Raw genomic sequence first — 23,276 nt, 5'->3', positions numbered from 1 at the left:
TGTTTTGCTGTGCAGCAGAAATGAACACAACATTGTAAATCAACTATATACGTCAATAAAAAATAATAAAAAATTAAAATACTCAGATTCGTCAAAGTAGAGAACAGATGGGATGGGATGGGGAAGTCCAAAGATCTGCTGTACAACATTGGGCCAGTAGTTAGCACTCCTGTATTGTGCACTTAGAAATGTGTTAAGAGGGTAGATCTTATGTTGTGCTCTTAACACACACACACACACACACACACACACACACACACAGACACACACACACAAGACCACGTATTCTGTGATCCCATTTATACGAAATGTCCAGAACAGGCAAATCTACGGAGAGAAAAAGTAGGCCAGTGGTCACCAGGGCCTGAGAGGCATAGAGGGGTTGGGTTGATGGTTAAGGGGTGCAGGGTTTCTTCGCGGGGGTGCTGAAAAGTTTCTAAAATTGACTGCAGGGGTGATTGCACTGAATTGTGCACTTCAAATGGATGAATTGTCTGCTGTGTAAATTATATTTCAATACAGGCATTTTTAAGCGGGGCATCCAAATCTGAAAAGAACCCGGCCAAACCAAGGTGAATACATCTTTAATTAAATACGTACAAATGTTCATTCCTCAACTCCTCTCTTGTATATCAGTGACATTGAAAGTGTCATTTTAGGACGTCAAGTGAGGTGCCTATATCCTCTGGGCATCTCACTTTGTCTTGGGCAAAGAGAGGTTAAGCAGTTCCTCAGAGAGGGACGGGAACCACAGCCCAGAGAGGGTCAGCTTCCTATCCGGCGTCACACAGCCCTGGGGCTCCAAGAGTCCCGAGTCCCCACCTTCAAACGTGAGTTCAAATGTGCGTGAGGGTTCCAACCGCAGCTTCCACGCTGACCCCTGGCTGCCTCCTCCTTCCGACTTCGCAGGAAAAAAAAAAAAGCCATGCCATGTGCGTGAGGTTTCCAACCGCAGCTTCCACACTGACCCCTGGCTGCCTCCTCCTTCCGACTTCGCAGTAAAAAAAAAAAAGCCACGCCAGGAAGCATCCATCACAGGCTGTCCAGCTGGGGGGAGGGGCAGGGGTCAGCGAGGAGGCGACCTCAAGGGCTCCATGGGGACCAGGATCCGGCAGGGCTGGGGGTGAGAGGCTGGAATTTCTCCCACCCTGACATTTTCCTGCGTCAACCCAGGAGGGCGCCCTGGATGCCGCCAGCCCTGCCCCCAACCTCCTTCCTCTCTGGATACAGTTTCCCGGCTAAGGATGAGGGGGGCGGGGGGGGGGCTTGCCAAGGTGGAACCACTAGGCCCAGGAAAGAAGGCACTTTGGGGTTGACAAAATGAGGGACGCTGGCTCAGAGAGGCCAAGGGCCTGCTGTGGAGTCACGCAGCCTCGGGAACTTGGTGTAAACAGGGCGGCGCAGCTGCCCCTGCATTGCAGGGCCTGCCTCAGCCACCGCTGCCCTGCCCAAGAGTTGGACCCTAGCCCGGCCTTGGGCGTGTGAGAAGCCCTTGGCCCTGGTCCCTGCCCCGGGTCCTTCCTCCCCCCCACACACTGGGGACTCAGCCCTTCCTTGTGTTAAATAGAAACCTCTTTATTCTAAGTATCGTACGTTCCTTAATACATTGGATTGAGGCCAGACCTTGAGGTGAGGGGAAAGGGGGGGCCTGGGATATTTCTGTAGAGCCTTCCAAAACACCACCCACCACTCACGGGGCTGGGGAGGTGGTGCTGGGAACGGGCTTCATGGCCTCGGGAAAGTCCTTGCTCCTTCGGGCCACTTTCCCTTCTGTACAGGGAGTTTGCGGGTAGGTGAGGAGACCTCTAGTGATCTTTCCAGCCCAGGGGTCTGTGGCCCCAGACAGGGAGTCAGGAGGATGGTCTGTCAGCAGCAGAGATGGGGGGCACTGAGGTGGAGCCGGGAGAGTCTCAGTGTTGGGCCCGGGGCCGTGATGGAGATGGAGATGGAGGCCGAGGCCAGGGCAGGCAGGCCAGCCGGGAGAGGGAGAGGCGGCCCAGGAAGAGAGGGAGGCTGAGGCAGAAAGGCGGCCGGGGCACGGGGATGTCTGCAAAGAAGGCACGGTCCCGGGGGGGCGACAAGGTTCCCCCCTCAGAGAGTTCCAAGTCCCGGGCCACCGCCAGGATCTCGTGGCGGGCGACGGTGTGGTGCAGGCCACGGATGTCCAGGAGGGCTGCCACGTGCTTCCGCCTGGGGGTAGAGGAGGGGACAGGTGCACGGGGTCCTCCAGATACACTCCCAGCCCACCTGTGGGCCCCACCCGGCCGTCTGTTCCAGAACCTGCCTTAGCTCTGGAGCCCCTTTGCTCCCTCTGGATTCCCCCTCCATACCAGTCCCCCCGAGATCCCGCCCTCCCACCAGCACCCCTAGATCCCCCCCTTCATACCAGCCCCCCTCCAGAGCTTCCCTTCCAAACACTTCCAAATCCTCCTACTCACAGTGGATTCCAGAACTGTCACCTCCCAACCCAGCACAAGGATATTCCTTCTTGCCGCATCTCAGCTCCTGGTTAAAATAACCTTCCATCTTCACCCCCAACTTGGCTCAGACAGCTCCTGAATTTCCATTCCGGTACCCTTGCACCTGTTTAAGCTCTGGACTCTATAGCAACCCTTAACCTCATTTTCACTTTCATCTCAAACAGCCCCACGGCATCACTCAAATCCAGCCCGGAAGTGCTCACCCACAGCCGTACCCTAACCCTCACCTCACCCCAACGCCAGGTCTGGAGTCTTCACCACTGCTGTTCCAGAGCCCTCATCCAAATTCAGCCTTGGAACACTCACTTCACCTCTAACCCCTTCCTGGAATTGTTCTCAACTAAAATTCTCCCCCAGAACTTAAAATTCACCTTGGGGACCCTCACTCCAACCAGAAACTTTGTGCTCAAAGCTGGCTCTGTTCCACAACCCTCGCCCCTAAATCCAACACAATGGAAACGTCCCTTCACCCCAATCTCAGCTCCAGATCCCGGATCCAAAACTCAACTCCAGAACCACCATCATATTTCAACTCAAGATCTTGCACCCAACGTTCATTTCCAGAACTTTCATCTCAAACAGAGTTCTGGGGTCTTCACCACCCCCTTCAATCCAGCTCAGTCTCTTCACCCTCCTGCATCCCAAGTTTGGAATCCCCACAGCTCCAAAACACTCATCCAAAATGGGGCTCAAGAACCTTCCAGCTCAACAGAGATGCAAAACACAGCCCCCAAACTCAGCTTTGGAACCCCTCCTCCCAGCCCAGCTTGAGACCTTTCGAACTCGGCTGCATATCCAAGTTCAGATTCAAGTTCAGAAACCCCAACCCAGCAGGAATGCCGGGACCCTGGCCCCCATGCGACTCCAGGGCTCTGTGCTTTCCCAAGGACATAAGCCCCACACCTGAGAAGCAGAACCGCCCATCCTGAATCAGTTCTAGAATCCTCACCTTCAGCCCCACGTCCTCAACTTCAACCCAGCTGATGCCTCACTCCTGGGTCCTGGGGGATTGTCTCTCTGCATACAGAATGTCTGCCCGACTAGCATCGCAGGACTGCCGCCACCTTATGCAGGTGGCAGTGTTGTGTGGTGGTCAGGTGTACCAGCTTCAGAGCCTGCTGCCTGGGCTCAAGTCCCCACTTCGCTGCCGGCTAGCTGTGACACTGGGGTCAGCTACTTAATTTCCACCTGCCTCGGACGGTGCTAGGCACTCAGAACAGTGCTGCCTTTGACGTGCAAAGATTTTCTCAAATAGCTTATCCTCTAAAATAACTCTTACATGCCGCAGCCTTGCGGCCAAAAAATAAAATAAAATGCTCAAATACTGCCTACAATAAATAAATAAACAAATAAAGTAATAGAATGGGTAGGTAAGATGCTTTCTGAGGTCTGACATAAGAACTCAATAAGCAAGAATTGGTATTGGTACTGCTGTCACCACGGATGATGATTAATCAGCCCCCAATAATCCTATGAAAAGAGTATTATTGTCCCCATGGATCAGAAGAGGAAACTGGGGCTCAGAGAGGATCACAGAGAAAGGAAATGGTCCATCAGGATCTGAACGGCGCCTGCCACTGTCCCAGTGCGTGTGCGCCCGTGTGCCCGTGCGTGTCCCCGTGTCCCCCGCGGCTCCCCAGCTGGGCCGGCCCTTCCTGCCGCCGGGCGGCCCCGCGCCCCCCTGCCCTGGGCTTCCTGTGACTGCTTGTTTGTTTGCGAGCCCTGGTGGCGGCGGCGGCGGCAGCGACGGCGGCGGCGGCAAGAGAAGGAGGGAAATCGTATTAATAATGCCCTGGTTCCAGCAGGAAACGGCCGTCAGACACGCTCGCCGCCTCCCTCCCTCGCCCAAGGGGCAGGAAACGCAGGGACGGATGCCAAGGCTCTCCGGGAGACCTCGGCCTGGCGGCCGCGCGGGCAAAAAGGAACCAAGCCGGCGTGGGGGTGGGGATCTCACCTGATGTCTGGGTAGTCCCGCACCAGCATCCCCACCTCCATCTGGATGCTGGGCGTGTCTTCCAGATGCAGAACTTCGGCCAAACGGGGCACCACGGCGTCCAGCCACGAGGCCTGGGATTCCTGCATGGGAAGACCCCGGGCTCACACTCAACACCCACCCCCTCGAAACCACAGCCTCCCAAGGCCTCGCCTCGCCTGGCAGTTTTCTCGTCCGTAAAACCGGGCAGAGGGCAGACTGCAGTCAGAGGTTATCTGGAACCTTTGGAAATTTGAAGAAAAATCCATAATTTAACCTACTCCCAGTTTTGCAGCAAATTTGGGGCTCGGGGACACCCCTCAAAACCTATTCTAAATTTGCAAAATGTTACCGTTGGGGGAAACTTTATAAGGTATGCCAGCGATCTCTCTGCATTCTTTCTTATAACTGCATGTGACTCCACAGTTATCTCCCCCAAAATTAAAAAGAAAATTCCAAGGACTCTAGGTTAGAAACTCCTGGAATAGCGGCTGAGTGAGACCCTTCCCGTCCAGCTCATTACAACTGGGTACAAATAAGATTTGCTGGCGTTTAAATGCTTGGATTTGAGAACGCTACGGTTCTGAGTTTCTCTTGCATTTAGCGACTGTCTGTGCTCATAATAATGGCTAATGTTTAGGTCCTAAGCCCTTTTAATGGGACTTATCTAATCCCCACAACAAGGCATAGGGGCCATTTTTCTCTTCATTTGTGCCCAGAGCGCTCTCTCTTTCAGTTAGAAAGGCAATTTTGACCCTCAGAGGGCGAAGATCAGAGTGTTACTATTGGCTGCAAATTGGGTGAGGGTCTTATTCTAAGCCCCCGCCCCCGGCTCTCGAGTCTGGGGATTCCCGGAAGCCAAAGTTTTCCGTAGTTTCGGAGCCCCCCGCCCCCGAGGCCGCACTGACCAGCTGTCGGAACAGCCTCTGCAGCTGCGCCGCGTCCTCCCGGAGCCTGCCGGCCACGCGGCTGCGGGTCCGCGCGGAGCCGCAGCGCAGGCGACCGCGGAACAGGGGCCGCACGTACTCGACCAGCGCCCGCCGGTGCAGCTCGGCCACCAGCTCCTGGGGACCCGGGAAGACGCGAGGGGGTGTGAGCCGCCGGTGACCCCCCTCCCCGCTTCCCACCCGCCCGCTCCCGCTCCGGACACCCAACGGGAACCCCTGCCCACCCTCAGCCGCCGGCGGCCCTCCCGGCTCCCAGTGGGTGACCCCTGTCCTGCTCCTCCTAATCAGCTCGCGGACCCTCCCCCACCGGCCCCCAGAGGGTGCCCCATCCCAGCCCTCTCCAATTTCTCCGGAGCTCCACCATCCAGAGGCCCCAACCCCGCCAGCATGCCGCGCTACACCCCGGTATCCGCAGGCACCCTCCGCGCAGACCACAGGTAGAGCGCCACCTATCTCGCCCTGAGAGAGCTTCTCCCCACCTAGAAGGGGTCTCTCCCCTCTGAGCGCTCTAGCTCTGCTCTCCCACCCTCCCCCCACCGGCCCCGGGTCCCCCCCTGCGCCCCTCCCCCGCACAAGCAGATGCACCTGGTAAGGCTCATCTTGCATCCTGCGCAGTGCCAGGGCCTTAGCGCCCAGCGTGCCCACGATGCCATCCAGGGCCTCCGAGCTGCTCAGCCACTTCCTGCGCATCAGCTTGCTGAAGTGTGGCTGGGTGGGACAGAGTGGGCAGAGGGTCACAGTTCGCCTCCCTTCCGCCCTCTTTCTTCATAGATCAATCCAACATTTGTTCCCAAAACGCTGCTCCGAGCTGAACCAGGGCTGCGCAGTGCTGGGGACACAGCAGTGCGGAGACAGTCCAGCCCTGACCTCCTGGGGCTCTCAGTCCAGCCCTGACCTCCTGGAGCTCTCCTCCAGAAGAGGAGACAGACCCGTTCCCCAGACAGTGACCATTCAGAGTGGCCACGGCTGGAAAGAGGGAGCCCAGGGGTTTAGGAAGCCCAGCCTGAGTCAGCATAGAGAGTCAAGGAGGGCTTCCTGGAGGAGGGGGCACCAGAGCTGAGGCCAGGAAGATGGTCACTGTTAGCCAAGTGAGCGGTGGGAGAGGGAGTGGCTCAATCCGAGGGGAAAGCCAGTGTGAAGAAGGTTCAGATTTCAGATGGGCTTGCGTGTCAGAGGACCGGAAAGAAGGTCAGTGTGGCTGGCAAGACCATCTGTATAATTCACGGGCCCAATGCAAAAATGAAAATGGGAGACCCTTTGTTCAAAACGTATTAAGAACTTCAAGACAGAGAGAGCAGAACTTTAAACCAAGCTAGGACCCTTCTAATCAGGGGGATGCGGGGGTGGGGGGCCTATATGACTGCCCAGTGAAGAGATGGGGCTGGTCAGGTGAACCGAGCAGGGCACACAGGCCTCCTGGGCTTGGGAGGAGCCTCAGATCTCTCTTGAGGGCACTGGGGATCCACGGCAGGTTCTAAGCAGAGGAGGGAGAGGGTCAGCTTTGTGCTTCACCGAGATGGCTGGGAGGGGGCAAGACTGAGGCAGAAATGGGGGGTCTGGAAGGAGGGGAAGGGGTGAGAAGGGATGAGGAGGGGGAAAGGAGAATGCAGGTGGTAGATTCATAGGATGTAGTAAGTGGCCACCGGTGGAGGGAGGGGAGGGAGGCATCTGGGTCCTGGAGGTGGGATGGGCAGTGGGTCTGTCCCTCAGATGGAGGCTGGGAGCATGAGGTGCCCGGACACCTCTGGGGTTGGTGTCCATGGGGGTCTGAAGCAGATTCCTATCCCACTCAGCCCAGCACCCCCTTCCTGCTTTCTCATCCCATAGTAGCCCAATTTTCTGAACCTCCAAAATTGAGGCCTGTGGGCTTTTGTTGGAAAGCAGGTGTGAATCAACTGAGCTGACGCTCTTGGTACCGCACTCAGCTCAGGACGTGTGCTGTTGCTATAAACTCTGTACGTTTATGAAGTTCCCTAACGGCCAGTACCCGAGGGCCAGGACCCAAGCTAAGTACTTTATGGCCACAAGCCCTTTGCTTCCTCACAGCCATCTGAGAAGCCTGGAATTCCTGGGTCCATTTTCCAGATGAGCAAACATAGACCCCTAAGAGGAAAGCCATTTGCCTAAGTCCCCCTACCTGGAAACCGTACAGCCAGGCCTGGAACAAAGACTGTACCCCCTTCCCCCCAACACTCACTTTCATTCCCATGCTTGTCCATTTAGTCATTCAACAAACACTCTCTGAACCCTGCCTGTGGCCCAGCCCTGGGTGGATCACGGGGGATACATTAGAGAACGCTTGGGGACACAACACAAAAGGAGATAAACAAAACTCCAAGTGCTGGATAATTATAAGCACTTGGGGGCCTCTGAATTCTGATCTGATATTTGACGATATTAAGGAATGATCGTTCCATCTGTTAGGAAGGAAAATGGCATTGCGGTTACATTTGTTTACAAAGGCTGGGTTCCTTATCTTTCGGAGATACAGGCTAAAGTGCTGATGGATGACGACAGGATGCCAAAGATGTGCTTGAAAAGAATCCAGTGGGCAGGGGAGGTGGGGGGAGAGGTGGAGTTGATACTTGCTGGAGCTGGTCCACAAGAGGTCATTCTGTCATTCTGCCTACTTTTGTGTATGTTTGAAATTTTCCATAATAGAAAAGTTATTTTAGAAACATTCCAACAAATCCTTGCCCTTGAGAAGCTGACATTCCAATGGGAGGAGACAGATTGGAAAAAAAAAAAAAAAAAAGCAAAGGATATAGCATGGCAGGTGGTGATAAGTGCTTTGGAGACAAATAGAGTGGCGGGGGGGGGGCATGTGGGAATCTCAGGGGCTTCTATTTTAAACAGGGCAGTCAGGGGAGGTCCTTCTAAGAAGGTGACATTTGAGTCAAAACTTGAAAGAGGTGAGAGAGGGAGCTTTGTGGCTATTGAGGGAAGAGTAGTCCAGGCAGAGGGAACAGGTGCAGAGGTACTGAGGTTGGAATGTGTCTGACACGTTAAGGAGAAGTGAGGGGCAAGGAGGAAAGTGGGAGGGGATGAGGTCAGAGAGGGAAAGGGCAGACCATGTGGGCCTCGGGGGCCACAGGGAGGACTTTGGCTTTTGCCCTAAGTGAGCTGGGAGCCATGGAGGGTTCTAAGCAGAGGTGGGACACAACCCGACGTACAATGTGGATTGAGCACGAATCACAACCAGGGACATGCACACCTCTCAGTTCCATTCCCGGGTGCTCCCACCAGCTCCTCACCCCGCTCTCACCCACCTCTGAACCTAGTCCCCTCTGGGCATGTGCAGGACCCCAGGGATGAGTGAATGAGGCCCTAGGCTAGGCAGGGATTTGGAGGACCTCAGTGAGGAGGGGTTCCACCCAGTCCCCTAGGCCCCTTCATGCTGATCGCTCTCTATCCTCCCCCTGACCATATCCTCCCACCTCTTCCTTCCTGCGCCCCCCCGTCCCCCTAAACGGCCCAGACATGGCCATCACCCCCCCACCCCCTCTGCTTCCCGAACACTGAGTCATGGGCTGAAAGGAACTGCAGGATGGGGTGGGGGCACTCCCCTGTCCTGGCCCCGGCCCCACCCAGCGCACTGCCTCTCTCACCTGCAGCTCCTGGAACAGCAGGTCGGTCAGGATGCGGTGGCAGAGTCGGGTCACTCGGTCCAGAGCGCTGGCTGCAGCTTCCCGGGCCGGCTCACTCTCAGGGGGTCCCACCCGGGCCAGGCGCTCCGCCAGAGCCCTGTGGGGATCAGTGGAACCAAAAGTCAAGGAGCCTCAACATCTCAGCCCAACTGCCTGGACCTCTCTCCCATGAGACGGACCCTATTTTGTGGGGCACAGGGGCGACAGGTCAGATGGGGAGCTGGGGGAAGTCAGGGGCTCTGGGGGGGCCTGGGGGCTGAGAAATATCAGGGGATGTCTGGAGGGTTGGGGGTTGGGGGGCTCTGTGGAATGGCTGGGAGTCTGGGGGATGGAGTGAGGAGGAAGGGGTCTATTTCTCTCGCTACTTTCTGGGTGAGAGTGGGGATGCTTCCATCCTAAAAGTCTGTGCTTCTAAAGGGCTGTAATTCTAAAATTCGACCCTTCTCATTTTCTGTCATTGTAACAGTTGATGACCCTCTCCATCACTGAAAGGAGAATAAATTGGTTTAGAGGGCAACTGGGCACTTTCTGCCCACATCCCAGCAGATCCCCTTCTGAGAATGTATCCCTGGTCCCCACACTTGTGGGAGTTGACAGATGTGCCAGGTTTTTCTCTACAAAAGAGTGGAGGCAACTGTCCATCCACTGGGGACAGATGAAATGAATGACGGCACGTCCAAGCGGTGGAAGACAGTTCAGCTATAAAGATATAAAAGAAGCTGGTGGGAACTCTTCAGGCACTAACAGAAAGATTTCCAAGGTGTTAAGTGGAAAAGGACAGAGTGTGTTCAATATTCTACCATTTGTATTTTTTTAAAGGAAAAGTAATAGATTTACTTGTATATTATGAAATATGCATATGCATGGCTATCTATGCATATGCATGAAGTGTGTCTATGCATATATACACTTATTTACACATATTTACTGGTAAATGTATCAAATACCCCTGGAAAGATATGTGAGGCATTAGCGATAACTGGAGGGAAGGAGTGGGGGAGGGAGGCTTTTCACTGCGTGCCTTATTGTATCTTGAATGCATTCCTAATTTTAAAAATTCAAGTAAAAATAAGTTAATAAAAAAGTAAAGTAATATAACTGAATCGCTTTGCTGTACAGCAGAAATCAACACAACATGCTAAATCAACTATACGAGGAAAGTATTATAAGAAAAAAATGTTTAAAAAAATGTAATCCCTGGAGTCTGGCTTCTAGGTTCCTGTAATTCTAACACTCCCAGGTTCTGATTACTCTATAATTCTAGTGCTCTGTGATGCTATGGTTCTTTCTAGGACTTCCAGGTTTTATGCTTCTAAGGTCCCCTGGATATGCCTCTCAGGGCTAGCTCTGCGATCCCCACTCAGGATCCAGGCACCCCAGTTCAGCTTGTCACCCAGGACTGGCCTTCTCGCCCACACACTGTGGGTGCTCTCACCTCAGGGGGGGCCCACAATTGACCAGGGAGATGGTCCTGCTGATATAGGTGTCGGGTAGCAGCTCCCGGACTCCTGGGTTCTCATGGAATCGTTCCACGCGCTGCTGGAAGCTGGTGAGAGGAGAAAGGGAGGACGGTAGACCGATGGAGCAGCGCTGGATAAGGGTCCCTGGCTGGGCACTCAGCCCAGCAAAGCCTGTGATCCCCACAGAGGCGCCCCTGCCCATCCTGACTGGAGTCACTTTCAGCTCTCCTCTCTCTGCTGGCTCCCGGGTCCAGATGCCCCACCGCCACCCCAGCCCTGCGCCCTTCCCCCCAGCCCTCCATACCTCTGCAGGAATTCTGCCAGCCCCCCCAAGCAGCAGTGGGCCATCCGCTCCCCAAACTCCTGGCTGATGCGGGGCGCTCGCTCTGTGTGCTCTTCCAGCAGCTGCGTGGTCCAGGGGGATGAGAAGTGATGAGGAGGCGAGGTCCCACTTTCCCACTGGTCACCATCCAGCTGATTGTCCTTCCTCTTCCCCGCCCCCTACCTCACACACATCCTGTGCCAGGTTGCTGGACCGGTCCTCCGCACCTGCCCAGTGCCCCGCGTCCTCCTGCAGCACTCGAAGCAGGGCTGCCCGTGTCTGAGCCTGGAGTGGGGAAGTGGGGGCAGAGGCAGGAGTCAGAGTCCCTGGGAGCCTCTCCCTCCCTTTCTCACACCACGATTCCCCCCTCTTCCCTGCCTGCCCCTTAGACCCCCTGCAGCTCTGGATTCTACCTATGAGCTCATCAAGGTAACGCTGGGGAGAGAGCCTGGACCAGAAAACTTCCCCAGCCCCTTCCATTCCTAAGTCTACAATTTGGCATTTGATACTGAGTCGGTGGTTTTAAGCCTCCTCCATCTAATAGCCACAGGGTTTAAGGGCTTATCCTCTCATAATCTGATGATTCTAAGACTCTGCTCTCAGGTCTGCAAGACAATTCTTTCACGACTTCCAAATTCTGTGATTCAAGAATTCCAAGTGTCTAGGATTCTAAGGTTTACACATCTCTTGATTCTCTGGTCCTGTTGTCTTCAATTCAGTGAGTCTGAGAACGTAGACTTGTTCGGTCCTGAGATTCAAAGCTCTCAAGTTGCAAAGATACTGATTTCTGTGGCTGGGGCAGGACTGGCTTTTAGACCAGAAACACTCCTGTGGCTGGGATGGCTGTTTACAGCTTGGACCATCCTGCTCAGCGGTGCCTGTGCCCGGCCAGCTATTAACCATGTTTGCTGTCAGCCCTGCTTATATGCAGAGATGCTTTGATGCCCTCCTTCTGTGAGTCTTTGAGTCTGCGAGCTGAGGTTCTGTGACTGACTCTCTCTGGCTGTAAGATTTGAAGTGTCTGAATGTATTGAACCTTTACTGAGTGTCTCCACGCCCGGCCGACTGCTTTAGATACACTGAACATAAGACAGAAGTGATCAGTATGGGCTTACATTTCTATGTCTGTTGGACGGAACTCGGAAGTCCACAAAGGGCAAGGGGAGATGGAGATAGCGAAAGGGGGCGGAGAGAGGCCCCCAAGCTCAGTGTGACCCCCCCTCCCTCTGCAGAGCGCCTCCGGCTCCCTGATCAGCAAAGCCAAGTTCCAGGTACCTTAACGTCTGTGACACATTCATCCTCCAAGCCACGAACGGTGCCAGGGGACAGAAGGGGCTCCAGCTCCCCATTTTCCAGGGCGACCATGTCCACCAGACCTAGGACCTCTCTGGGGGTAAGAAACAGGGGGGGGGTCTGTGAGAGGTGGGGCTGGGCAGCTGAACCCCTCCCCACCTCCATCCCTTCACAGCCTGTGTGTTTGTGACCTGGGCCTCTCCCTTCCTCTCTCGGGGCCAGCTTTGCTCATCCCTCAAAGGAAGTCTCTGGAATTGTTGCTCCCCTGGCTCCAGTTCCCTGAGTCAGCTCCCTGATGGATGGTGTCCGGGCAAGACTCGTAGGGGTCAAGTCCAGGCTCTGTGACCTGGCACGCAAGATCTCACCCGCCAGAGCTTCACCAGACAGAAGCTCCCTTCCACCTCCACCCCTAGTCCCTACGTCGTCACCTAGCCTTGGAGTCCTCGCCACTCCAGCCCTCACTCCCAGCCTCTACCCTCTTGCATGCCCAGGCCTGTGCCGTGCCAGCACTGTCCCCACACCTCCCCACCACCCCTGCACACACCAGGCCTTTGCTCATGGCATCGTCTCAGTCAGAATCCCCATCTCCCTGCAAATCAGACTTAACTCATGTCTCACCATTCCAGGCTCTCTATTCCGCCTCCATCTCTCATGGATGGCATGTGAGTGTCATGAACATATATTCCCAAATGGGATCTGGACAGGTCAGTGTTGCTAACTGTTGCCTTCCCATTCTTCTGGTGACAGCATCTTGATTTCGATGAGGGGCCATCCACTCCCTCACCCTCCAATGTGTGGTTTGGGTGTGGCTAACTCCCTTTTCCCTGGAGCCTGTAGGGACCCAGTCATAGCTGATCACCGTACCCCATCCCCCAGCCACAAGAATGGAAATGTTTTAAGATCCAAAGGCTGGATGGTTATAGGATTCTAGGACTGGGAGGGTCAATGGTACTCAGGTTCTAGATGCTAAGATTATAGAGCTCAAGGGACCAAAAGTGCTACCATCCTAAAACTGGAAGGACCGACAAGTGTCAGAGTTCTAGGATCCAAAGGGGGGATGAAGCTAAGATTTAGGATTCGAAGGCTCGTTGGCGCCAACGTTCTAGGGTTGAAATTGTCATCAGTTCTAAAGTTCTAAGATTGGAAGAGTCATCGGCGCTTGTGCCCTAGGGTCTAAGGTGAAAGCAGTGTAAGGGTTCTAGAATTCCAAGGGTCAACAGTGCCAAGATTTTAGGATGAGAAGGGTCATTGGTGTTAAGTTTCTAGGACTGGAAGGGTGGGCAGTGCTAAGATTCTAAGAGTGTACTGTTGATGATTCTAAAGGTTCTTGGACTGGAAGGGTCAACAATGCTAAGATTCTAGGACCGGAAGGATGGCGGGTGGCAAGGTTCTAGATCAGAAGGATCCCTGTTGCTGAGGTTCTAGCGCGGGAAGCGTGGAGAGCGCTAAGATTCTCGGGTTGTAAATGTCACCAGTGCTGAGCCTGGAAGGGTCAACGATATTAAGGTTCTAGGAATGAAGGTCCAGGAGGGTCCTTAGGTTCTGAAGGGGCCGGGGCTGGAGGGAGTGGGGGAAAGCGAGGGTTCTACTCTACCTTGGGGCAGCCGATCCCTAGGCCCCCGCTCACCTGGGGTACACCTGGTTATGCCAGTGCAGCAGCGCGTAGCGGTCGGCCAGCGGCAGCCTCCGGCGGGCGGCGGCCCCGATCCACTCGGCCAGCGCGCCGTGGTAGCCGCGCAGGTAGACGCCAAAGGCGCCCAGGCCGGCGGGGTAGGAGGGCGCCAGGCGGCCCCGCACCACGCCCATATCCTCCAGCAGCCGCCCCCGCAGCGCCTCCAGCTGCCCGGCCAGGCCCCCGGGCGCCCCTGGCGCCGCAGCCTCCAGGCGCTCCCGGGCCGCACGCGCCACCGCCTCCGCCCAGCGGGCGCGCAGCTTGCGGGCCGCCTCGGGTCCCCGGCGCCCGTCCGCCGCCTCCTCCTGCACCAGCACCTGACCCAGCTGCGCCACGGCGCCCGGCCCGGCGCCTGCGCCCGGCCCGGGGCCCGCCAGCGTCTCGCGCACCAGCGCCCACAGCTCGCGCTGCAGGGCCTCGTACAGCAGAGCCACGTCCCGGGCCCGGCGGCCCCCGCCCGCGCCCTCGGCCTTGGGCGGCCCGGGCGCGCCGCCCCCCGACGACGCCAGCTCTTCGGCCTCCAGCTCCAAGATGTGCTCGTCGGCCCGTGCGAGCTCGCGCTGCTGAATCAAGCTCAGGATCTCCAGCACTGTGGGCGCAAAGCGGGAGCTCAGGGGCCGCCGGGCGGACGGCGGGGAGAAGGCGAGGGGAAGAGGGTCGGGGGAGGGGAGAGGTGGGGGGCAGAGAGGGATGTGGGGGCATCTCAGGAGAAGGGGAAGAGAGAAGGCTGTCAGGTGAGGGGCCTAGGAGAAGGGAGGGGGCGGAGAGGGAGGAGGGGGCAAGGGGGAGGGGACAGGAGGCGGTCAGGGAAGGGAGGAGGGGGTTTGGCGATGGGAGAAGGCGTCTGGATATAAGGAGGTCAAAGATGAAAGGGTGTCTGATTCGGAAGAGGGTAAGATGAGAGGACGAGTCAGAGGAAGTGGGGTTAAGGGAATGAGGGAGAAGGAAAGGCTTAGGGCTTGGGGTAAGGGGTCAGGGCTACGAAGAGAGTATCAGGGCGTAGGTGAGGCTGTGGGGAGGAGTTAGGGGAGTTGAGGGCGGATGGGATAGAAAAAGGGCATCAGGGTCAAAAAAAAGGCATCAGAGGAAGTGGGGCGGCCAAGGGAGGACAGTCGGAGCCAGGGAAGGGGGAGAGGGATGGAGAGAGCCAGTGGACTGGGGGGCAGGGTGGGGGCATGGAGGTGGGAAGAGGGTATGAAGACCAGAGATGGGTCTTTCGGGGGTGGGGACAACTATGGGGGTGACCTGGCTCTCCGATGATTTCACACTCCCCCAGGAGAGGGGAATCATGGGCTCGGGAGGCCTCTGAGTGAACGCAGAGGGTCCCAGTGGCCCAGGGTTACCCCCAACACCTCCAGCCCCCTCCACTTCCTCCCTGGCAGAGAAACTATTTCCTGGCCAGTGCTATTTCTGCCCATCCGTTTCCAGAAGGCGGGGGCTTGAGTCACTCCCTTCTCACCTCCCTGTGGTGCCCTCCCAGTCCCTAGGGAGCAGGGGCTGAAATCGCTTCTGGCGCAGGATGTGGGGGGCATCAGGCATCAGGTTGAAGGAAGGGCTCTCCAGTGACGCGGCAGCGAGGGCTGTCCATGGGGGGAGGGTAGGAGTGGGGATGGGGGTGGAGGGATAGAGGCAGGGTGGGGGACAGGGTTGAAGGAAGGTGGGGATTGGGCAGGGCTGGGGCTGGAGAAGCGGATGGGGATGAAGGTGGAGGCTAGGATGAGGGAGTTTAGGGTTAGGGTGAGGTTGGGGCTGAAATCGGAAGAGGGGGATGGGAAAGGAATTGAGAATGTCATCTGGAGTCTGGGGTAGGGATGGGCTTGGAGATGAGTTTAGGTGAAAGTTGAGGATGGAAAGAAGGTAGAGATGGAGGCGAGTTTGAAGAAGTCTGGACGTGAGTTGGGGTTGGGAGGAATGCAGACAGTTGAAGTTGGAGGTTGGAAATGGGGGGGTTAGGATTGAGACTAGGGATGGGTGTGGAGATGGGGTTAAGAGGTTGAGTTTGGAGTTAAGGTTGAAAATGGGGGCTGGGAGTGCGACTAGGACTGAATGAGGAAGTTGGGGAGGTGAATGGGGTTGAAGGGGGATGCTGAGATGGACCTGGGGTTCGGGGGTGGGAGTGAGACTGAAGAGGGGAAAGGGTTGAAGTTGCACGCAGGGATGGGATTGAGGATGGGGTGAGAGTAGAGGAATGAGCTATGGCATGCGACTGGACCAGTTGGCGCTTGTCACGGTGTTGGGCATAGCAGTGAGGTTAAAGATGGCATTTGGGGCTTCCCTGGTGGCGCAGTGGTTGCGAGTCCGCCTGCCGATGCAGGGGACACGGGTTCGTGCCCCGGTCCGGGAAGATCCCACATGCCGCGGAGCGGCTGGGCCCGTGAGCCATGGCCACTGAGCCTGCGCGTCCGGAGCCTGTGCTCCGCAACAGGAGAGGCCACAGCAGTGAGAGGTCCGCGTACCGCAAAAAAAAAAAAAAAAAAAAAGATGGCATTTGGCGAAAGGGATGGATTGGGAATAAGCATGCGATGTGCCTCAGGTGGCAATGGCTGATGGGGTTGGAATAAGTACAGCTGGAAATCAAAAAGGCATTGAGGAAGACAGTGGGGTTTGGGTTAGTATTGGGGTTGAGGATACAACAGGGGTGGTGTTATGAGTGGAAGTGTGTTTGTCCCCCACCCCAAGAAGAAGAGATATGTGAAGTCCTAACCCCCAGTACCTCAGAATGGGATCTTATTTGGAAATAGGTAATTTAGAGGTAAGCAAGTTAAAATGAGGTCCTAGGGTGGGCCCTGATCCATTATGACTGGTGTCCTTATAAGAAGGGAAACTTGGACACCAAGATAGACATGCACAGAGGAGAAGATGATGTGAAGACAGAGAGAAGGCCATGTGTGGACGGAAGGTGGGGGGGATGCAGTTACAAGGCAAGGAACGCCACAGATTGCCAGCAAAGCACCGGAAGCTGGAAGAGGCAGCTTTGAAAGGAGACGGGATTGAGGTTGAATTTGAGGATAGTAACGGAGAGAGGGTTGAAACCGGGGACAGGGAGGGGACTGGAGGAGATGAGACCGAAGTTGGTCATTTGGTGGTTGTTGGACAAGGGGATGAGGTTGAAGGCAGATGGAGAGAGGGACAGATCGGGCTGGGGGTGGAGACGGGGCTGAAGCTGGAGCTTGGTGATGGAGGTTAGGACCGCAGCAGGGACGGGCTGGCCATGTCCGTGGAGGTGGGCAGATGGAAGCTGGAGATGTGAATGGAGATGGGGTCACGGGTGGAGACACTGTGATTCTCCCAGGTCTGGGCCAGGACTCCCGACTCACCTGACAGCGGCTCCTTTATCTTTGGGGGCTCCGGGACCTTGGGCGGGGGCTCGGGAGCCGCCTCGCCTGCGGGCACCACCCTCTCAGCCAGTGACGCCCGCCGGGGCTTGGGCCCACGCCCCAGTCTCAGGAAGGCCAGTCTCCGGGCAGCCTCCCCAGCCGCCTCCTCGTCGCCCTGGGCTCGGGTCCCCTGAAGCCTGGCCAGGAGGCCAAAGTCTGCTGAGCTCCTACGGATCCCCGGTGTCAGCACACGGCCCAGGAAAGAGCGAGGCTGCCCGTCCCCAGGGCTGCCCGCCCGCCGGCCAGGGGTTCTGCCCAGCCGGAAGGGGGCCAGGCCTGCCAGCTTCTCCAGGGTGGCACGGCGGCGACATGATGTTCCGTTGGGCAGGGCCTCCAGTTCCCCAGCCTCCTCTTCTTCCAGCCCTGAAGCTTCCTCAAAGGGGTTCCGAGAGGACCTCAGGGGCAGTGTCCCCGCCCGGGACATCTTAGAGTCTGCCAGCCCTAGACTCTTCAGGATGGGCATTTTGACAGGCGGGGACCTGGGGAAAAAATAATGGGCCATCGGTGGTGTTGATGACAATGCCTTTGTGTACCCAGCACTTTGGGGCATGTGTGCCAAGCACTGGTCTGAGCACTTACTTACCCCTTGAGTCTGCACAATCTCATGAAGAGAGGAACTATGCCCATTTTGCAGATGAGGAAACTGAGGCTCAGAAGAGCACAAGTGTTTGCCTAAGGTCCCATAGTGATTCGGGTTTCAAACCCAGGCCTGTCAGATTCCAGACCCAGTGTTCTCTCCCCTGAGCATCGGCGTCCAGACCCTTCCCTTCCCTTACTCCTGCCCAGGGGTGTTCATCATCTTTTTTGTTGTTGTTGTTGTTCTTTTTTTTTGTTTGTTTGTTCATCATCTTAGTGCACCCTTCTACTCCATGAGGAAAAGGCTCGGAGAGCAGAAGGGTCTTTCCCACGGTGGCACAGCCAGCGAAGGGCAGAGACTGCATGGGGACCCAGGCCCCACCCCACCGTCTACCCAGGTGTCCTGTTCACACAGTTGGGCACCTGCTTCGTCTCCCCTGTCCAGGCAGTACCCCTGTCTCCTCTACCCTACCCCATTCATTCCTTCAACAAACATTTTACTGGGAAATGTCCAGAATACACAAATCCGTAGAGACAGAGAGAAGATTAGTTGTTTCCAGTGACTGGGAGAGGGGGACTGGGCTGTGACCACCGAACTGGTACAGCGTTTCCTTTTAGAGGGATGAAGACGTTCTAGAATTAGTGGCGATGGTTGACAACCTTGTGAATGTACTAGATGCCACTGAATTGTACACTTTAAAACGGTTAGTATGGTAAATTTTATGTAGATTTGACCACACACATCCCCATACACACACACACACACACACACACACACACACACTCGTGCACACACACACACAAACTGATTAGGTATTTACATGGGCCCAGCCCTGAGCAGGCCCTGAGGACACAGCAGTGGCCAAGGCAGACCCAGTCCCTGCCCTCATGGAGCTCGAAGCTTCCCGAGTCCTGCCCATTCCGTCTCCTAGATCCGTCTCCTACCTCTTCGTGGCCCCTGCCCCAGTCCAAGCCCCCTCCTGCTTCCCTGCTGCAGCCTCCCCCCTGATCTCCAGCCTCTAGTTCTCCAGTCTACCTTGGAGGACCTTGTTACGGCTCAGACCTGCCCCTCCCCCTTCTCTTAACCCTCCATGGCTCCCCAGTGCCCTCGAGATGAAATTCAGGCCCCCCTGCTTGCCTGCTGTACACCTCATCAGCACTACCGCACCTTCTCCTCCTCCTTACCTCAGGCTCCTCTGGGTTCCAGCACTGTTTATACGTGGAGGCCTGTTCTCCATGTTCCATTCACACTTCAGGACCCAGCCCCAGTGTTGCCTCTTCCCAGATGCCCAGGCTGAGTCAGGTGCACCCCCCTCGAAACTCCCACTCTGGGTCATCACTGTCTGGGGATGGGTCTGTGTCCCCCACTGGGCTGTGAGCCCCAAGAGGACAGGGGCGGGGCTGTCTGTGTCCCCAGCTCCCAGGGCAGGCACTCTGGGAATGAGTGGGTGCTAAACAGGAAGGAGACAAGGACTTCATTCCTTGTGGGAGAGGAGGAATGATAAGTCAAAACGGAGAGCTCAGCAAGGAGCAGGCCGCGCAGGGCCTTGAAAACCGTTAAGGAGGGGCTTGGACTTTCTCCTGAGGGCGCTGGGAGCCACAGAAGGGCGCTTTTGAGAATGATGAAAGGTTCCAAATGTTCAGAAAAGTATAGAAAATAAATTTAATAAACACCCCTGTGCTTACGATCCTATTAGCTGCATCCAATGCAAGCATTTTCTCTTTTGGGTTCATTTGTTTTTCTTTTAAGAATCAAGCATTGCAGGAATTCCCTGGCGGTCCAGTAGTTAGGACTCTGCACTTTCACTGCCAAGGGTGCGGGTTCAATCCCTGGTCTGGGAACTAAGAGTCAAGCATTGCAAATGCACTGAAGCCCCCCAAGCCCCTCCCTGATCCCGCCCACTCTAGCCCTCTCCCACGGAAAGCCGTCCAAGCGGACTTTGACCCTGTGCCTGCCTACCCAGACTGGTATCCAGAAATAATGTATTGTTTTACGTGGTTTCGAACTCTCCATAAATACTGTCATACTACGTGTATCCCCTGCCTCTTGCCTTTTTTTTTTTTTTTTTTTTTTGCGGTACACGGGCCTCTCACTGCTGTGGCCTCTCCCGTTGCGGAGCACAGGCTCCGGACGCGCAGGCTCAGCGGCCATGGCTCACGGGCCCAGCCGCTCCGCGGCATGTGGGATCTTTCCGGACCGGGGCACGAACCCGCGTCCCCTGCATCGGCAGGTGGACTCTCAACCACTGCGCCACCAGGGAAGCCCCTGCATCTTGCTTTTTTCCCCTCACATTTTACATGTGAGGTTTTCCATGCCTGTCTCTGTGGCACTAGTCAAGTGCTGCACGCTATTCCACCGTATGACTGTGACCGCTCCGTGTTAAGGGTGTTCGCACATCCTCCCATGGCTGGACACATAGGTTGTTTTGAACCGGGACAGGTTCTGAGCAGGTTAGGGACAGGGTCAAGATGGGGCAGTGGGTGTAGGAGTGCACGGGGGGCCTGGGAGGAAGGCTGCTGCTGCAGGGGTCCTGAGTTAGCTGAGCCATGTGCAAGAGCATCTCCTTTCCTGGTGGGGACGCCCCTTCTTTCCTCCCTGACCTCACCCTCTACACCTTAGCCATTGTTTCTCAAGCCTCCTGTTTCTAGAAACACTGTCCCAGCCTCTCTCCAGTCTCCATGGTCCCCGATCCCCCAGGGAGGCAGTCACCATGGCAACCCTTGCCTGGAACCCCCATGGCTGTGGGCAATCGATACCAGCCCCCCTCCCCATACACACACTATTCACACACTGATTTCTCCGTCTTTCATCTTCCAAACTGGCCTCCACATGCCTAATCCCCAGAATGGCTCCATCATCCCCCCCGAAAAAAATCCACCTCCCCCTCAAAACAAGGGCCTCCAATTTCCCTCCAGTTGAAGTCAACGTTACCCAAACTGGATTTTTTTTCACCCATGCTAGATTTGACATTCCCACGCTGGCTCCCATATCCACCCCTCAACTGGATCCCCCTCGAACCATTTCCAACATCCTCAGACCTGGCTGCAACATTTTCCCAAAACTGGCCCCGACGTCTTTCCCCTTCCTGGCTCCAACACCTACCTCTGCAAACTGACATCCTGCCCCCTCCAGCCCCCTCGTCTGCCTCCCAGTGCCCGGCCCCTGACTCACTTCCGAGGCATCCCTCAAGCCCCCAGCCTCCCAGCTGCTGCAGGATGTCTTGGCCACCAGAGCTTCCCTCTCTGGGCTCCTCCTTCTCTTCCTCACTGCCAGCCTTTCCCCAAAGTCCCAAACCCTCTGCCGGCCAGCCGACCTGTTTGTAGAAGTCATCACCTCCAGGCCTGTGTCTGTATCGGGCAACTGCCCTTACAAATTGTGTCCAGTACAGCCGCAATCCAGACCTTGCCGCCAAACAATTCTGTCACCAGCCCAGCCTGTTTCAGGCTCATCCACACCTTCATTCCCAACCTCATCCCATCTGCATCCCAACCCTTGTTCCAGCTCCATCTCCAAGACCCCACCTCATCCCTCTCTGGCCTCAGCCTTCCCACCTGAACTCAGAGCTTCCGACCCAATGACATCTTGTCTCTCCTCTCCCTTGGCGGTTCCAAGCTCTCCGTGACTCCCTGGCAACCTAGATCGTCAGAGTCCCCAAAGTCTTCCCTGCACCCTCCCCTGCTCCCCCATCTCCTCCCGCCACCCTCTTGCTGGTTGGCACCCTCTCGAGGTCAGGTCCTAGAGTTTCTCTTTGCCCCCAGCCTCTCCTGGCTTCAGGGCACACGTTCTCCCAAATTCTGGTCCAGCCCCCAGTTCAGAGCGCCCCAGGGGCGTGTGAATCCTGCCCCCTCCTCCCACAGACTCACCTCCTTGTCAGTGTCCCTCTGTCCCTGCTGCTGTCCTGTCCTGAGACTGCTTTAGCCAGGACTGCTGAGAGCTTGGATCTGAGGAGGGGGGGGGTTAGAGGAGGTCAATTTCCTGTCAGGAAACCCCTCCCTCTCTGGGGCCAGGGGCGGGAAGGACTTGTTATCTGTCTGCCCTATTCGGCCAGGCTGTGGTTGGGCTGGGAAGAAGGACAAGGCCGCAGTCAGGTTCCCACCCTCAGCCCCCAACCCCAGGCCGGAACTGGCACCCCCTCACACCCCCTGCCTGCTCTTCACACCTCCCAAGGTGACAACACCATCCTGGGTACCCCTGGAGACACCCCATGCTGGATGTGAGCCCGAAACTCTCTCTTGTGTTCCCTGCTCTGGGGTAAAGACATGAAGGAAGGTTCTGCTGGGCCCAAGGGCTGGGATTGGAGCCCTAAGGGGGTGACCCTGGGCATGACTTTGGAATTGTGGTTCTCTCTGCCTAAAAGCCCCTGTCGCCAGGTCTCCATACGCCCCCCCACCCCCACCCCCGTTATCATCCAGGTCTCAGCTCCAGAGTCCTTTCCTCAAAGGAGACATTCCCTGACCAGCAATAGTACTTCTGCCAGCCCTGTACTCTCTCTCCCCAGGGGACATTGCTCTGATTTGCGAGTTTATAGCACCTTCTACAATCTGAAATGATCAAATTCCTCTGTCTCCCTGGTAGATTTTCTAACTGTCCCAATGGAATATAAATTCAAAGCAGATTTTGCTTACCTTGTTCATCTGCTATCCCTAGATGCGTGCCTGGCACGTAGTAGGTGCTCAGTAAAGATCTGTGAACTGATTGCACCAATGGGGATAGATCAGAGCTAAGGATTGAAAGTTGGGGATAGAGATGGCAGGTCTATTGGGACTGGGAATGGGTTGCAGGTTGGATGGGGTGAGATGCAGGATTAGGGTGACTTTTAAGGCTGTGTTTTAGGTTTAGGTGGCCCTTTGGGGGCTCAGGCATAGCATCCCAGGTGTTTGGCCTGAGAGAATGATCACTTGCCTCAGCAAAACTGGGGTTGGGATGAGGTAGGGTTGACATTGGGGTCAGGGGCTGGGCTCAGGGATCACTGCTTTCCCCCAGCCCCAGCGAGGGCTCTGTAGACATTAGGTTGGGATAAGTGGATCAGGGGTTAAGATTCCAAGGTCTGAAGGCTTCAGTTCAAGGATTGGATTTGCCAGGCAATGGGCCCTGGGAAAGGGGCTGGTTTGCTGGCCTAGAGGGGAGGGGGAGAAACAGTTTATGTCCTCCCCAAATCAGTGTGGACCTGTGGTAATCGGAAGGCGGCCCGAGCTGGAACCAAAGTGGCCTGTTATGGGCCGTGGCCACTGTTGGATCTCTCCCTCTTTTTTTAACTTAATTTTTTTAGTGAGATAGAATTCACATGCCATAGAATTCACCCTGTTAAAGTGTGTAAGTCAGTGGTTTTTAGTACATTCACAAGGTTGTGACAACCATCACCAGTATCTAATTCCAGAACACGGTCACCAAAAAGAAATCCTTGTAACCCATTAGCAGTCCTTGGCAGCCCTGAATCTACTTTCTGTCGCTAAGGATTTCCCTATAAACGGAATCATACAATAAGCGGTCTTTTGTATGCTTCTTTTGTTAAGCATGATTTTTTAAGGC

General features: G+C 55.9%; 1 protein-coding gene across 1 annotated transcript; it reads right to left on the bottom strand.

Annotated features, from left to right (window-relative positions):
* Positions 1 to 568: 568 nt before the first annotated feature.
* EXOC3L2 (exocyst complex component 3 like 2) lies at positions 569 to 21,740 on the bottom strand. Its single transcript, XM_067718315.1, has 12 exons — positions 21,611 to 21,740; positions 17,111 to 17,649; positions 13,749 to 14,382; positions 12,104 to 12,215; positions 11,012 to 11,113; positions 10,811 to 10,911; positions 10,482 to 10,592; positions 9,008 to 9,143; positions 5,985 to 6,107; positions 5,361 to 5,516; positions 4,435 to 4,556; positions 569 to 2,190 (listed from the first exon to the last, which is right to left on the bottom strand). Exons 2-12 carry the CDS (start codon positions 17,631 to 17,633, stop codon positions 1,911 to 1,913), a joined length of 2,400 nt encoding a protein of 799 aa, XP_067574416.1. The 5' UTR covers positions 17,634 to 17,649; positions 21,611 to 21,740; the 3' UTR covers positions 569 to 1,910.
* Between the last annotated feature and the right edge of the window lie 1,536 nt (positions 21,741 to 23,276).

This window comes from Pseudorca crassidens, chromosome 20 (genome assembly GCF_039906515.1).
Source record: "Pseudorca crassidens isolate mPseCra1 chromosome 20, mPseCra1.hap1, whole genome shotgun sequence".
NCBI classification, from domain to species: domain Eukaryota; kingdom Metazoa; phylum Chordata; class Mammalia; order Artiodactyla; family Delphinidae; genus Pseudorca; species Pseudorca crassidens.
Note: the sequence above shows the minus strand (reverse complement) of the source record. Positions and strands in the feature narration are given on the sequence as shown.